This window comes from Fusarium solani (genome assembly GCF_023522795.1).
Source record: "Fusarium solani strain SB1 chromosome Unknown bctg00000012, whole genome shotgun sequence".
Classification (NCBI taxonomy): domain Eukaryota; kingdom Fungi; phylum Ascomycota; class Sordariomycetes; order Hypocreales; family Nectriaceae; genus Fusarium; species Fusarium solani.
In genome coordinates this window covers 2,333,410-2,346,805 of record NW_027072146.1, presented here as the reverse complement: position 1 = coordinate 2,346,805, position 13,396 = coordinate 2,333,410, and the positions used below count along the sequence as shown (strand labels likewise).

Here is a 13,396-nt window from a genome sequence, read left to right as displayed (position 1 = left end):
TCAGATACCCGAGGTTAATGTGGTTGTAATATCTGGAGGAGACCAAGATGACCGAGGTTCAGAGACGGAATCTGGACATGTGACCCAAAGAGGACCAAGATGTGAATCTCTTAATAGAACTCGATTTTGAACGCATATGAGAGTGAGGTGAGAGTAGTTTCAATAGGGATTTTGCCTCTTAGTCCCCTGACGAGTCCGTCAAAGAAGGCACATGCTCCTTTGAAACCAATGATATTTCTAGTCTTTAAGAGCTACCCGAGACGCCAATGCCCTATTTTTCAACTACTATTTCAACTCCGTAAGTGGATATCTAATGAGCATAAATGCGTCATGTCCACATCAATACCTCGCAGCTAGCATGAGCTACGAGAGTGCATCTCTAATTGTAACCACGACATTCAACTCACTCGCTCGCTCACACTTTCTCCGTATATAACCTCAAGCAGCATAAGAGCACTCATATGTAATAGCTGATTAAAAACCTGGCCCGAAAAGCAACTTAGCATGCTTTACTGGCATCTTGTGGATTTATTCTACATGCATGTTAACACCAGATGTTGCATGTTACCGTGATGAGACATTGAGGACTCCAATGGCAGTACGGCTGCAGATGGATGGGCTTCACAAGTTCCAGCTGAAGATGTGAGACAGGCATGCCAATCCGCTTCGAATATTTTTTAGACTCAGATAGAAAACCTTCGTAATATCTTAATCGTTTGCATCCCATCTCAAACACAGCAAGTACCCGTAACTCAATCATAATCCTCAATGATTAGTAAAGAAAAAGGAACTGCCTCAACCTTCATCCCCCATCTCAATGTCCCACCTTGAGCCCCCTCTCTTTTGACATGCCACTGAAGGGACAAGCAGAAGGCCCGGCGGGTGCAGGTGCAGCAGCAGTTGCTGTACCAGGCGCAGTGGCCGCAACACCAGCAGTACCATTTCCCCGAGGTACCTGTATCCTGGCGACAGCAGGATTATCCGGAAACTCCTCCCCATCGCGGACATACCACCTAGCAAACAGATCATTCTGTATCCAGATGACCTTGCTAAAGGACTTGACAATGGCGGCCCTCCTCGAAATCGGAATCGAGCTGTGGTCAAGTATGGCCTGTGACATGACGCTCTGTATCAGACTGAGAGTGAGACTGATGTGGATGTAGTCGATGCGGAGCTCTCTGCTCTTTTGCAAGCCGACATGCATAGCACTGACTCGTCAGAAATATTCACATGGTACGACAGAAGACCCACCCAACACTGTCGAGATACTCCCAAAACGCCATCTTGGACTGATCCGAGGACCCCTTGCTGAGTTGCGACATCTTGGTGAGGTACGAATTCAAAAAGTTTTGGCGCTCCATCAGCAGAGAGCTGTCTGAGCTAAGCTCATCCTTGGACGGCGACTCTGAGCTCGTGTTTCGGACCTCGAAGGCGCGAGCTGTAATGTCAAACTCGGAGAGCTTGTGGTAGATGATGTGAACGACGGCGGGGATGAGATTTTGGATGTGCTGGGCTCCATACGCGAGAGCCTCGATATCTCCTGTGGCGTGTCAGCTCTGCCTTCAATGGCGTCTCCAAAAAACTCCGTCAGCTTTGAGGTGAAAGACTTACGGTCATCCCAGTCGAGAAACCTGTGCAAGTAGTCAATCCTAGCTTCAAGGCTCGTGTAGAGCGACTTGCGATCAACGTGATGCATATCAGGAGCCATGGTTGCGAAAGAGAGTCAAAGACAAAAGACGAGCTCTGTCACGTAACAAGCTTCGATGGGCCAGCCGGTATTTAACATCATCACCCCATCTGCAAGCGTCACCATGGCGTCTCGCCGATGGGCGCGCCACAGGGGATCATGCTCTACCGTCTGGAATGCTGCACCCCAATCCCCCATTCAACCTTTTGTGGCTTCTCCAAAGGCATCCAACCCGGGCTCGTCTTGGGTTTAGCCCGCGCACGGATTCGTCTGGGCGGAAATGCAGTCCAGAGCCGAAGCGACCAACGCCAAGGCGGAGGGTTTCCGGGGTATCAAACTCTAGCTGTAGATCTGTTGCGTAGGATAACATTGGAGTAGCCGACTTGGAGTGGTATTGTTGCACAAGTGGCGCTGGATGTGTCAGGGCTTTGCAGTAGACGCCGGGGAATGAAAGACTGTTTCCGATGTAACCTGTGTAGCTAATCGGGGCGTGTTTATTGGCCCGTGGTAATCTGCCTTGCGTCACGTCACACCATCTTTATGGGTCGCTTTGACTCACTATTGACTCACTGATGGGTGCCTGGAGGTGGATGCATTGACTTTTCAGTGAAGCCATCGTGGTGAGCATTAAATAGACTGAGCTGCTCATGTTTTGCGCTGGAGATGAAGACATAGCGCTATGGCGACTTTAGACACTCTCACTATATCTGACGACCCGACTGCGTCCACTCTCAAGATTGCAGTGGTTGGCTGCGTGAGTAGGCACCTTGAGCGACGAAGTGACAATGAATTGACAGACAAATCCAGGGTCACGGGGAGTTGGACACAATCTATGCGACACTCGAAAGCCAATGTGAAGCAAAAGGATGGACTCTCTCAGACATTGACTTTCTCATCATCTGCGGTGACTTTCAGGTGCAACCCCAAGACACCATCGCCAGTACTTAAACTCACATAATAGGCTGTTCGAAATGACCTCGACTTGAATTGCATGTCAGTCCCTCGACGGTATCTACGCATGGGAGACTTTCACAAGTACTACAGCGGCGTCGCAAAAGCTCCGGTCTTGACTCTGGTGATTGGCGGTAACCACGAGGCATCCAACTATCTTTTCGAGCTGTACCACGGAGGCTGGCTTGCGCCAAATATCTACTACCTCGGTGCAGCTGGAGTCATTAACTATGGGCCTTGTCGCATTGCTGGACTGTCAGGAGTCTACAACGCCTCAGATTATCGCAAACCCCATGATGAGCGACTTCCGTACGACAGAGATCTCATTCGGTCTATTTATCATGTCCGGGAATACGATGTGCAGAAGCTTCTTCAGGTCACTCAACCAGTCGAGATTGCTCTCAGCCATGATTGGCCCACATGGGTTGAGTTGTTCGGGAACCATGAACAACTCTTTGCTGAGAAGCCTCACTTTTTCGCAAGTGCCAAAGTTGACAACCTCGGAAGCAAACCTGCGGCAGAAGTTTTAAACCGCCTTCGACCCTCATATTGGTTCTCGGGACACATGCATGCCAGGTTTGAGGCTACAGTTGACCATCGCGGTTCAAAGATGGAAGACTCGGTAAAGCGATTGGACCTCCCTGATACTCTCAAGGATGTACTTCCGCTTTTCAAATCTCGACGTGGATCTTCACAGGAAATCTCACAGTCCTCGGACAAGAACCAGCAAACTCAGTTCCTTGCCTTGAGCAAGGTTGGTCAAGACGTTGCAAGTTACATGGAACTCAAGGAGCTAGAGATCCCTACACGCCCAACCGGTGCACATGCGGAAACCACCAGCGACGGAAAGTTTCATCTTTGCTACGATGCAGAGTGGTTGGCCATCACTCGCGCCTACAATGACACATTGAGGATTCCAGATTCCGAGACTCTCATTGTACCTCCGCTCAAAGGTAAACAAAAGTCTGCTGCATCAAGCATCCCCAAACACAAAGATTGGATCAAGGAGAACATCATCGACAAAGGTCTCTTGAGAATTCCCAACAACTTCGCCAAACATGCACCCGAGTACGATCCCAACGTTGGCCAGAGACGAGAGCAGCCTCTGGAGTATCCGAACCACCAGACGGCTGAGTTTGCGAAGTTATTGGGAATTTCTAACAAGTTTCATCTGGAGGATAGTATTTGATCTACTGGGTACCGTCGATGACTCTTACTGAAACCGAGCAGGCTTGGTGTTGAATTTGAGATCCAAACGGCAGCTCTTCACATCAGCAGGTGGTTGGCGTTTGGAGTTTGGGCTGTATTTTAGAACTTCTACATGGGATGCCGGCCCACATAGAAACTTATTCTTTGGTTATAGCTAGGCAAGTCATCATGAATTCTTATTCTCGCAAGACTGTTTGCCTAACACGCATGATCGAATTTTGGTCTTCACTGTTTCTTGAGCGTTTAAACGCCCAAGACTATAGGTTTACTTTGGGTCTGCGTGTGCACCTAGCACTCAACGTCCGCCGCATACCATCCTATCAAATCTACGACAGATCATTAGATTCTACAGAAAATTCCCAATCGTTATTGAATGCCGTTCCAGTGACAGCCCTTGGCCGAGCGGCGCAGATGGGAAGCCATACTAATTACGAAGCCTTGGCGGTTCGAGACCTCGGTCGAACACACGACAACTACGTCAGTCTGGAGCAATTTTCCAAATTGAGAAGATTTCAACGTCATTAAGGATTTGTCGTTGGAGAATGCAGTAAAGATTAACCGAGACCTGCATAGAGACCGTGGTCTAGAACGTTGGATCACTGGCGACCAACACTGCGATGCCATGGATCAGAAGGTTACTGATGCACCTGGTCTCTGAATACGATATAAAGAGCAGCATAAAGAATATGGCAATTAATCATTCGCCGTTATTCCTCTGGATACCACACTCTTCATCCATCGCTCACAATGGCGCAATCCCAAGACACGTCCGACATACCCGACATGGCCGAAGACTTCTTCGACTGCGAATACCCAGACCCCAAAGACCTCTCTCCCGCCCAGCACGAATTATCAGAAATCATGCTCAAAATGAAAGACGACCCCACGCTAATGGGAATCCGCATGCTCGGCAAAGATGGCATATTCCGATCCCTAGACGCCGATCGCAACGTCGTCGATGCCGTCCCATGCACACCTCCCCTCATAAAAGCCCTCTTAGACCGAATGCCATATGACGCCGAGGCTGAGAAGAGCTTCCGAGGTATTGATGGAACAAAGACACCAAAAGAGCAGTGGCATAATCCACTACCCGGCATCTTGCCGCCGCCACTAGAAGAGGAGCATCGTGAACGATCGGAAGAGGTGCTTGAGGGATATAGAAAACAGTATTACGAGAGGAGAAAGAAGATTGAGAATGGGACTGCCACACAGTGTGCTGTGTGTTTGATGTCGGATAACGATCTCGGCCCAGGACTTGGGAAACGCAAGGCACAGGATTAGGTATTTGAGGTGTACGTTGAATGGTTAGTGATACCTTCGAACGAAGACATTGGAGATGTTCCCAGAGGTTAATGTGTAGGCAGAGCACATGACGTTAGTGCATCCTATCTTGCAGCTGTGATTCATAGCCTCTTTGATACGCAAATAACGCCGGGGTTTAGTTTCAAGCCAGGAAAAGTCGTTGACCGGTAATGCCATTTGATAATTATTTCTATAAGACACACCGAAACTTCAAGTCTTTGCACCTTTACGGCAAGAGAGTATAGGAGATAAGAAATGTTGAATGATTGATAGGTGGGGGGAAAAACCTCTTTACGGATACAAAACCCCCTACCATGTACAAGACTACTCCAATATTGCGACCTTTTAGAAGAGCTCAAACGATCAGTTCCAGCCTGAAACCTCCGCCACAACTCCAACCTTCTGATCATTCCAATCCCCCAACTATTCTCGTATTCCTCAAGCACAATCTTTGTCATTTAGTATGTCCGTCATGGAATCAGGGGCATCCAAGTCCTCTACAGACTTGTCGAAAAGGTTGCATATGCTGTTGCATACGTGCATCCAGATAGCTAGAAAAACATCGCATCTCTTATTGTATTTTTTCTATTTGCTCTATTTTGTAATTCTGAGCCCTAAGAAATCGTGCTGATATGATCGACCACAATTGGACTCGAGTATCATTCCTAACTTACGCGGAAATATTGGGAGTCGATGTTGACATTACGTATTAGGCTATAACCAACGATTTCGGCCCAGGACTTGGGAAGCACAAGGCACAAATGTAGGAATTCGAGGAATACAACGAACATATGATTTGAATGCGCCCAAAGATGTTGGGGAGACATGTCAGAGCAGAGCCTATGACGTCAGTGCATCTTATCTCATGGCTGTGATTCACGGTCTCTTCAATGAGCAAGGCGAAACGGAATATCTAGCAATAATAGAAAATACTTCCTTTTGAATCGATCATTTTAGTTCATTAACCCAAAGTGGTATTTTCTTTATTTTATTTCTCTCTTTTAGGATGCCTTACTTCCAGCGCAAATATCCAAGTGAAGCAACGACCTGCTAATTGGGAACAATAGGTTCCTCAATTGTAGTATTCTACTTAATAAGATATGTCTGTTTACTCACCAGTGAACTCAAACAGTCGTTCATTATTCCTCTCTATCTCGTCTCTCCTCTTCTCTTCCCTTCACTCAATTGCTGATCTTTCATCTCGCAACACATCAAGATTCTTCGCACCAAGCCTCGCTTTCTTTCATCCTACCGAGTGACTCTTTGCTTTTTGCAACGAAACAACTTTCGGTCAACGTCTCGTAAGTTGCCGTATTTCGCTTCGTGGCTCTGATGATCTTGCTGCTAACCGTCTTCCATCAGATTCCCTGCCCACCTCTTCACCTCACCACCACCATCTCGCATCAGCCAGTAAGTACCTTGATTCATTCCACGTCGCCTGCAGACTCTTGAATAGTTGCCTAACTGATATTAGCTTCATCATGTTGGACTTTTCCATCAGAGAAACCATCGAATTCGATGATAGCACTCCCAGCTTGACCGAGCATGTCGATGATGCGACAGACGTTGGGAACGACCATACTCCCAGTCCCGGCGACGATGACGATGATTCCTTCGGCGAAGATTTCGATCACGCCGAGTCCGATTCCCGCACCCTCGCCGACGAAAACCATGGTTCCCCTTCACCTAAGACTAGTCGACTCTCCCACCTCTTCACCAACTTTGCCGATGAATTCCTCGACATAGTTGAAGAGGACGCCCAAGAAGCTGTCATCGCAGCCGCCAAGGCTCAGAATGCCGATCTGGGCAAGATGGTGAAGCAGCACGATCACGAAATTGGCAACCTGATGGACGAGTTTTATGATCATGTCTCTGGCCATGAGAAGAGGGCCAAGGCTGAATCGGAGAATGTCAGAGGCGAGATGAAAAGCCTCAAGCGCTCTATCGACAAGAGGGATCAGAGTCACAGCGCATTCCAAAACGAAGTCAGTGATCGATTCGCCAGCTTGGAGCAGAGCGTCGTCGGCCGTATTCTTTTGTTGGAAAAGATTACCAGCAGCCGAATGACTCGTCTTGAGAAGAGCATCAACGCCAGGTTTGCTTCTCTGGAGCAGAGCATGAATGACCGATTTGCGGAGCTTGAGGAGCGCATCGATTAGGAGTCGGAGCCTGGAAGCAAGCGTCGCCGTGTTGATTGAGTGATGGATAGTTCATGTGGTGGGAGAGCATGTTGGCGAGGGACGACTCAAGATGGATCGAGTAGACGCCAAAAGTATGAACTGCGACAGATAGTCAGTGCAGGCAATTAATTAATGACGCATTCTTCGCCTTCTTGTAGTAGATCTCCTTGACTGCATTGCCCGGTAGCTTCTATAAAAATGCTACAGCCAACATCTAACTCTTTCTCGCTCCATGCATGCGAATCTCGCTATCGTGGCTTAGATCTCGGACTCACAGCCATGACACAGCCCTCGTATCCCAGCCACTCCTGTTTCCACTAACAATGCATCCGGATAAACCTGCGACGATCCAAACAGCATCGCCCCTTAGCTAATCAACAAGGATACCCTGCTCATCTTAGCTTGTTTTGGATTTCAATGGCACCAAGCACAGACGAATGAATAAATAGTGCCGACGCCCGCCTTGGAAGATTACGCAACGCAAAGTGAGGTCATTCCAACCTGTCTCTATCGTGTTCTCAGACAAAATGTCCAGCGTCAAGATCATTATCACCCCTCCGACGCCTTTGGAGGCTGAAGATCCTTTTCGTCGTCGGCCTCAGGTCACTCCGCTACCCGATGTACCTGAGAAGTTGCCATTGGAGTCTGGCGATGACGCAGAAAAAACAGACAAGGGGAGACCAACCATTGATCCGACAGAAAAAGAGGTCTATGTGACTCGGCCAGATGTCGAAGAATCCGAAAAAGAAGTCTACGAGCCCGGGACAACAGTATTATATGCCGACGCAGCCGAGAAAGAGGTTTATCACCCGACCCAATCTCAAGAGATCGTTGTAGACGAGAAGGAAGTCTACGATCCTCAAGAAGCAGCCCATCAGGCTTCCATGGATGCATCTGAGAAAGAGGTGTATCACTTTGAGACGGAAGCCCATCGCGTCGATACCGGGAAGGAGGTCTATGATGGGAGCGCGCAGATTCCCAACACGCAAATGGTGATACATCCTGGAAAGGATGCCTACAGCACCGAGCCTACTCAACCTCCATCCAAACACTCTCAACCACAGCCCAAACCCTCTTCGCCTCAATCAGAATACTCTCAATCCCAAGTCAGCTACTCTCAACCAACTTCACCCGCATACTCCCAACCTCAAACCGAAAGCTCGAATCAGAGCACGCCCGAGCCACAAGAGCCCCAGACTCAACCTGGGCCCAAAGGTCGCTTCAAGAAACTTCACCAAACCGTCGTCAACAAACACAAGAAAGCTTGGGAAACACTTACCGACCAATCCAACGCCATTATCAATGAACAAATTGCCTGGATCGAAAAGACACAGACCGACGTCACCAACAGTATCGTCACAGGAGCTACGACTCGGTATGCTCGGTTAGAAAAGGGTACTACTACACGATATGCACGACTAGAAAAGGGGACTACAAATCGATACAATCGCGTGGAGCAGAGTATCAACGACCAAATGGTTCGTGCAGGGCAGTGTGTCAACAATTATGCCCGGATCAAGGACAGTATTCCTGGGTTGAAGCAAAAGCCACAAGCTTCTACTGAAGCAGAGAAGCCTAAATAGACGGTGTGTACCATTTTACAACGGAACGGATTGGCAGAGCTTTTGCTGGGATCAGGCAGGAATGTCGGGTTTGACTCGATATAGGGTTGTAAAATAATAGGATATCAAGCCTGGTTGGATGATATGCACAGTGGGTTTCAATGTAATGCTAGCCTAAGCAGTCTTTTCCTTTCACCAATCAAACTAAGCTTTGGAAAGATCCGCTGTAAGCACGGTGAAAACTTCAGGTCAGTTTCGGCAAGTTGGTCAAGGGACATCCTGAAAAGGTACCTTTGCAGTAAGTCCGCTCCTCCGGGCTCTCAGTCAATGCGGGAATCTGCGTCCACTTCAAGGCTGGAGCGGCCGATATACCGCAAGAGCCGGATCCGACATCTTGGCTGGCCACAAGATAAATCTTGTCATCTGCCATGACTCTAGAGTGGTTTGGGGACACAAGTTTATCAAGGTAGTATCTTACTGGAAGAGGGTGTATTAATAGGCATATGACTAAACTGGAAGGTATTCACTTGACATTGCAGCCGTCCTGTTCCACAGATTCATCTCAATTTCGTAGCTCAACTGCCACCCATTACTCCCCCTCACAGACGCCTACACAGAGCCTCTGCAAAGAACTCGACAAGCTTCGGCACCGTCTCTGAAAGATCATCATACAAATCAAAATGATTCTTGCCGTTTATAGTCACCAGCTCCTTGGGATCCTTGGCAGCCGCGACAGCATTTTTGCTAAAGTGATGCGTCTGCGCCTCTGACCCAGCAATCATAAGAAGAGGCCGAGGAGAGATGAGATGCTGAAAGTTGAACGAGTCGTAGCTGACCATCAGATCGTAGCTCGAAAAAGGAACCCTTTGATCCGATCTCTCGTGGTGTCCTCTCTTGGTGCCGTAATACTGAGCCGCATCTTTGAAGAAGGAATCGGCCTCGTCGGGTATCTTTGACAAATCCGTTTCGAACATGGGAGGAGCATCATCTTGAGATCCGTTGGCGTGAGTTGTTCGCCATTTGCCAGCCCCTTCGAGAGCCGCATCAATCGCCGTCCGACTTTCTTTGTTGTGCTCGTAGAGACCTCCATTTCGGGTCATCCTACCAACACAGGCAGCGCTGACGGTTGCCAAAGCCTTGATGCGATTGTCTGACTGTGCAGCGTAGGAAGTGTAGCCGCCCGATGCACAGATTCCAAGGACACCGATACGTTCCTGATCGACCTTGTCTTTCAAAGTCGTCAAGTACGTAACCGCAGCCTTGTTGTCTTCCACCCTCTGGTGAGGATCTTCAAGACCACGGGGTTTGCCGGAGCTTTCGCCTTGATAACCAGCATCGAACGTCAGGACTGCGAAGCCTTCCTTGGATAGGGCGCGGGCGTAGTCAGCAGCGGTCTGCTCTTTGACTCCAGTCATGGGATGGCTAACGACAATAGCGGCTCCATTGCGCGGTTCTGATCCCTCAAGGGGAGCATAGAATTCGCCGCAGATTTGCAGCTCAAAGGATGGGAAGTAGACTTTGGTAGGTGAGGACATGGTAGTGGATGATATTGATTGAGTGTTGAATTACTGTGACGGAGGTACTGCCACTGGCTCTGCTTTTATATCCCCTCGCCTTGTACTTGAACATGTAATCCATTGTAATAACGTTGAAAGTTTAAAGCGCGCCCGACAACCACCCGAGAACTGTCGGGCTTTTCGGGCAGAGAAATCAAACCCTTATTGGTGTAGTCATGGGGGGTTCAGTCATGGTAGCATCATTGCCTCCACCGGTTTTGCCGGGCTTAACTCCGGCCTTATCGCCGTGTTGGAGGCGCAAGCTTGTGATATTCGGAATAGGGCTGTTCTTGTATTCACTTGGTCTGAGGGTTCGAAGGGACAGGCTTCCGAACAACGGAACGGAAATGACACAGCCGTAACACAGCTGAAGCTTACTTGAAGGGGCTGGACACTGGCGCAGTTCCCTGCTTAGTTTCTGTTGCACTTGTGTGAGACAGAAAAATAGGCCGTTAGGCCACCCAAAAGTTAGGGGCCCCCATAGTGGCTAGGGGGCCTAATTGGCTCTATTTACTGGAGGACAACTCGGAGTTCCTTGGTCTTCCAAGCATAACGAAGCTGGGAAGACCATGAACGGAAACAGGCCGGACTACAGACCCCTTTATGTATACCCAAGCTTCGATAACCCACGGTGGGCTTTCTTACGGCCAATCTCACCAAAAAAGGGTAATAATATCCTGAGCTGCCACGACGGTATTCTTACTTAAGTGCTCCGTCTACGCCTCCAATCCAGCAGAAGCTGAGACGAGATGAGACGTTTATTTTAACTGAGCGGGACGATCAAAGTCTTACTAAGTGGAGGCAGGCATGCTCTGGGCGCGCCCTTTACTTGACAAGTTCAAGTCTAGAACCATGGCTTCTTTTGAAGCGTCACCAAGTTCATAGAGAAAAAATAGGTGTTTTACAGCATTGGATTTTGATACTGCTGTGTGTCTCTTCGTGTGTTCTTTGATCTTGTGTATAACGGATACGTCATTGAAAAAGAAGAATAGACAAAAAATGCCAGAACTCTTGGATACTCTGGTGGCCGGGTCTTGACATGTTGCAATGACATCGCCACGCCCTTCAATGACATGACCAAAGGGAAATAATGTCATTTTCACCATGTTATCCCGACAGTTGATTATATAAAAACCCAGAACATTTCTATCAAAAGCATCAAGTAAATCGACACATCAACATTTCCAATCTTGAGACTAATCCTTCAAAACTATGGCATCTTCAAAGACAAACCTTTCTACTAGAGGTGACGTGTTTGCTACCCCAACCAGCAAGATCCCGCTGTTGGATGTGGTTTGCGACTTGTGGCACCCAGAGACCAACCCTGGCGGATATGTTAGTCTCGGTGTTGCCGAGAACGTATGCTACTTCCGAGACAACGTGACGGGGACTAGATTGCTGACGGTGGCAGACTTTGATGCACGAGGAAGTCATTGAGCACATGACCAAGAACGTACGTCCTCTACAGAGTCACCATGACTGATACTAAATGTTTGCAGTTTGGTGTCGACAGTCATTCTCTGACTTACGGTGACGGTTTCTCTGGCTCTCATCGCCTTCGAGACACGATTGCGAGATTCGTCAATCGTAATTTTAACCCTCATGAGCCCGTCACCAAGAACCAGCTCCTCATTACCTCTGGTGTGGGCCAGGCAATCGAGGTGAGCGGCTTCTCAATCTGCGATAAAGGTGACGGTGTCTTGCTTGCCCGCCCATATTATGGAAACTTTCCTATTGATTTGGGCTACCGAGTTGAGTGAGTGACCAATGTTTGGCTTTTCGTACAGGCCTAGATGACTGATAACTTGAGGCCAGGGCCAAAACCATTGGCGTCTCCTTTGAAGAAACGGATCCGTTCGGTCTAGAGACCATCAAGGTCTATGAGAAGGCTCTTGCCGACGCTCAAGCGCAGGGAATCCGTGTCAAGGCACTTCTTCTCTGCAACCCGCACAATCCCCTGGGTAAGTCTGCACCATACGCTTCGAGACCTATCCTAATTTTCTACAAGGCCGTTGCTATCCTCGACAAGTCATTGAGGCGTACATGAAATTTTGTCAAAAACACAGCCTCCATCTTATCAGTGATGAGATCTATGCTCTATCGGTTTGGAGGAACCCCGAGTTCCCTGACGCACCCGAGTTCACCTCAGTACTAGCTATCAATCCTGATGGCATCATTGATCGAAACCTGATCCATGTCTTTTGGGGAATGAGCAAGGTCAGGGCTTGAGAACGCAAGCGCAACCAGTATGCTAACTTGTCAAGGACTTTGGATCGAATGGAATCAGACTGGGATGTGTCATCAGTCGAAACGAGGCCTTCATTCGTGCTTGCGAAGCAAACTCCTACTTCACTTGTCCGTCATCTCTATCTGACCTGGCTACCTCGCGTATTCTCTCTGACGACGCCTTTGTTGAATCCCTCACCAAGACGAACCGGTTACGGCTAGCCGACAACTACATCATGACGTCCAAATTTCTAGAACGTCACCATATTCCCTACAAGAAGGGTTCCAACGCTGGCTTGTTCATCTGGGTTGATTTGTTTGCTCCCATCCAGGCACAGGTTTCCACCGCCCTGAAGAAGCAGGGAGGCATTCATTCCGAGAAGCCTTTTGAGGATCTCCAGTTAAAACTTTACACGACTCTACTGAAGCATAGAATCTTTCTCGCACTCGGGGCCGACTTTGGGGGCGATATACCTGGTTGGTTTCGCATCGTCTTTGCTCACGAGAAGACGTACCTGCAACTGGGGCTGGACCGTATGATTGAAGCAGTTGAAGTATTCCGCCGTGAGCTTGAGACAGGTGTAGGTGTGGACACCGTCGCTACAAAGCTTGAGGGTGTGGAGGTGTAGAGCATGTGTGCATTTGACATGAACTCTTTTCCGCCAAGATCTCGGCAATGGGAATTTCACCCACCCGAATACAATAAAGATTTAAGCAGGTTAT

General features: G+C 48.6%; 7 protein-coding genes across 7 annotated transcripts; 5 read left to right on the top strand and 2 right to left on the bottom strand.

The window, feature by feature from the left end:
* Positions 1 to 814: 814 nt before the first annotated feature.
* On the bottom strand, positions 815 to 1,708 carry MRS44_016808 (uncharacterized protein; the record flags this gene model as incomplete). The annotated part of the gene is made up of 3 exons (XM_065618192.1): positions 815 to 1,208; positions 1,252 to 1,540; positions 1,612 to 1,708. 3 exons carry the CDS (start codon positions 1,706 to 1,708, stop codon positions 815 to 817), a joined length of 780 nt encoding a protein of 259 aa, XP_065474264.1.
* A 658-nt stretch (positions 1,709 to 2,366) lies between these two features.
* Positions 2,367 to 3,827, top strand: MRS44_016807 (uncharacterized protein; the record flags this gene model as incomplete). Its single annotated transcript, XM_046284143.2, has 3 exons — positions 2,367 to 2,441; positions 2,495 to 2,602; positions 2,649 to 3,827. 3 exons carry the CDS (start codon positions 2,367 to 2,369, stop codon positions 3,825 to 3,827), a joined length of 1,362 nt encoding a protein of 453 aa, XP_046130592.2.
* Positions 3,828 to 4,594: 767 nt separating this feature from the next.
* Positions 4,595 to 5,128, top strand: MRS44_016806 (uncharacterized protein; the record flags this gene model as incomplete). Its single annotated transcript, XM_046276639.2, has 1 exon — positions 4,595 to 5,128. The coding sequence occupies one exon, from the start codon at positions 4,595 to 4,597 to the stop codon at positions 5,126 to 5,128; it is 534 nt and encodes a 177-aa protein (XP_046130593.1).
* A 1,502-nt stretch (positions 5,129 to 6,630) lies between these two features.
* On the top strand, positions 6,631 to 7,308 carry MRS44_016805 (uncharacterized protein; the record flags this gene model as incomplete). Its single annotated transcript, XM_046281982.2, has 1 exon — positions 6,631 to 7,308. The coding sequence occupies one exon, from the start codon at positions 6,631 to 6,633 to the stop codon at positions 7,306 to 7,308; it is 678 nt and encodes a 225-aa protein (XP_046130594.2).
* A 548-nt stretch (positions 7,309 to 7,856) lies between these two features.
* Positions 7,857 to 8,912, top strand: MRS44_016804 (uncharacterized protein; the record flags this gene model as incomplete). Its single annotated transcript, XM_046276640.2, has 1 exon — positions 7,857 to 8,912. The coding sequence occupies one exon, from the start codon at positions 7,857 to 7,859 to the stop codon at positions 8,910 to 8,912; it is 1,056 nt and encodes a 351-aa protein (XP_046130595.1).
* Positions 8,913 to 9,095: 183 nt separating this feature from the next.
* Positions 9,096 to 10,426, bottom strand: MRS44_016803 (uncharacterized protein; the record flags this gene model as incomplete). The annotated part of the gene is made up of 3 exons (XM_046281983.2): positions 9,096 to 9,133; positions 9,183 to 9,368; positions 9,505 to 10,426. The coding sequence occupies 3 exons, from the start codon at positions 10,424 to 10,426 to the stop codon at positions 9,096 to 9,098; spliced, it is 1,146 nt and encodes a 381-aa protein (XP_046130596.2).
* Positions 10,427 to 11,659: 1,233 nt separating this feature from the next.
* Positions 11,660 to 13,302, top strand: MRS44_016802 (uncharacterized protein; the record flags this gene model as incomplete). The annotated part of the gene is made up of 6 exons (XM_065618191.1): positions 11,660 to 11,806; positions 11,859 to 11,900; positions 11,947 to 12,203; positions 12,263 to 12,408; positions 12,456 to 12,664; positions 12,712 to 13,302. The coding sequence occupies 6 exons, from the start codon at positions 11,660 to 11,662 to the stop codon at positions 13,300 to 13,302; spliced, it is 1,392 nt and encodes a 463-aa protein (XP_065474263.1).
* Between the last annotated feature and the right edge of the window lie 94 nt (positions 13,303 to 13,396).